Source organism: Sinocyclocheilus anshuiensis, unplaced genomic scaffold, assembly GCF_001515605.1.
Source record: "Sinocyclocheilus anshuiensis isolate Anshui unplaced genomic scaffold, SAMN03320099.WGS_v1.1 scaffold523, whole genome shotgun sequence".
NCBI lineage: Eukaryota > Metazoa > Chordata > Actinopteri > Cypriniformes > Cyprinidae > Sinocyclocheilus > Sinocyclocheilus anshuiensis.
Window position 1 is genome coordinate 233,998 of NW_015552561.1, and position 2,042 is coordinate 236,039.

At 41.0% G+C, this 2,042-nt stretch overlaps 1 protein-coding gene across 1 annotated transcript; it reads right to left on the reverse strand.

The window, feature by feature from the left end:
- Nucleotides 1-889: 889 nt before the first annotated feature.
- Nucleotides 890-1,771, reverse strand: LOC107664713 (gap junction beta-4 protein-like). Its single transcript, XM_016455362.1, has one exon. It carries the CDS (start codon nt 1,769-1,771, stop codon nt 992-994), a length of 780 nt encoding a protein of 259 aa, XP_016310848.1. The 3' UTR covers nt 890-991.
- Between the last annotated feature and the right edge of the window lie 271 nt (nt 1,772-2,042).

Here is a 2,042-nt window from a genome sequence, read left to right on the forward strand (position 1 = left end):
TACTTAATTATATATGTTTAATAAATTTACATTTTGCCATATTCTCATGAATTGTAATCGTGATCATTTAGAAATAGAAATATATTTTTATGTTCAGATATGGAGTACTTATTTATGCTTTATTTAGTATTACATAGTGCTTTACTTTGAAGTACTAATGTGCAAAATAAACGAGGACAAATACAATATACAGGACAAATATAAGGCACTCTTGCAGTGGGATATTTGAAAACATGATTTCTGTAAACAATATACAGTGCATGTACCTGAAGTAGCCTATTACTTTTGTTTTTGAGCAAATCATAAAAGTATTGATTTGCAAAATGCCAAACACAAAAAAATGCTAACCACGTTTAGTGCAGTCCAGCTTTCAAGGGTCTCGTAGTGTACTGTTAACCAATGTTTTGTGGATGAGCCCAGACTTTAATAATTGTGGACACTTATTCATTTACTATATTAGGCCAGGGGTAGGATGCTACTACGGGCTCCTCCAGTGTTGCCAAGTCCGCGGTTTTCCCGCGGAATTGGGCTACTTTCCCACTGTTGCCGCGGGTTGAAGCGACCCCAATAACACGATATTTAGCCCCTGGAATGCGAATTTTACCAGGGGAACTCCGCCAAAAAAACGTGTATTTTACCCCCGGAACGCAATTTTTACCGGGGAACCCCCCCTCCAAACGCAATTGGGCTAGTTTTGGACTAGTTTTGAGTAGCAACTGGGCGGGTTTTGTTGTGAAAACCTGGCAACCCTGGTCTCCTCCCCACCATGTTGTTCTCTGAAAGGGTTTTGTTTTTTGTACACTAGGGGGCAGTGTGCTCCTTTAGTGAATGAGACTCACGAATACTCTAATGACCTTCTCATTTTCCGTTTATATGATTATCTACAAGGGAAAAAATGGCATGATTGGATTATCTATATTATAACCAAGATCCAGTGTGTCTTATTTGTGATTATTGTGCTTGATTGTGTCACAATCAGTTCAGACCATATTTATGCCGGTTTTGAATCCTTCTCCCCAGCTGCGGTCTTTGCCTTTTCAGAGTTGCTGAGATTCTGGTTTGATGAGGCTGTAGGATCCACCCTTATACAATTGGGCTTTGTGACGGTATTCCGTTCTTGCTGTCTGAGCAGGTACTTGCGAACTTTTTTGGTAATCAGATAGAAAATCTCACAGATACACATGAAGATGCACACCGAAGAGGTGACCACCATAAAGAGGGTAAATATTTTCTTTTCTGTAGGACGGGAGATGTAGCAGTCAACTGTATTTGGACAAGGTTCCACAGAACATTTTGTGACATTTGGCATGTCGAATTGATAAATGATGTACAAAATATAGAGGAAGCCTGCATCAAAGCCGGCTTTGAACACCAGGCTGAGTATGTAGGTGTACCACAGCCCTCCACGCTTCTTCCCTGGGTTGGCATACAGGTGTTCACCCTTGTGGACATCAGTGTACTTTTGATCCTTCATTTCACGATACTTGACGTGAGCGACCACCATGAGAGACGGGCAAGTGACAAAAATTATCTGGAGAGCCCATAGACGGATGTGGGAGATGGGGAAAAAATTGTCATAGCAAACGTTAGCACAACCCGGCTGGGCGGTGTTGCAGATGAAGTCTTTCTGTTCATCACTCCACACCTGCTGAACAGCCACCACAAACACCAGGATACGGAAAACAAACACCACAGATAGCCAGACACGTCCAAAGACTGTGGAGTATTGGCTAACCCCGCCAAGCAAGACCTGTAGGGACAACCAGTTCATGTCTGCCACCACAGACAGACGTCTTACTCATACCAGGATGTCAATCCTACAAAAAAAACAAAAAAAACATTAGTTCAGTGGCAGTATCTGAGAATGTACAATAATCATATCGGTCAACAGTTTTAGATATGTTTATTCCTTTGACATTGAATGGTGAATTGTACATGCACATGCTCTCTTAACATTTAGATTATCTTTGCCATCATCTTAACAAAATCAAAAGGTAAAGGCAAGGGTAGGTAATCTCAAAAGGGAATCTTTATAAACAATA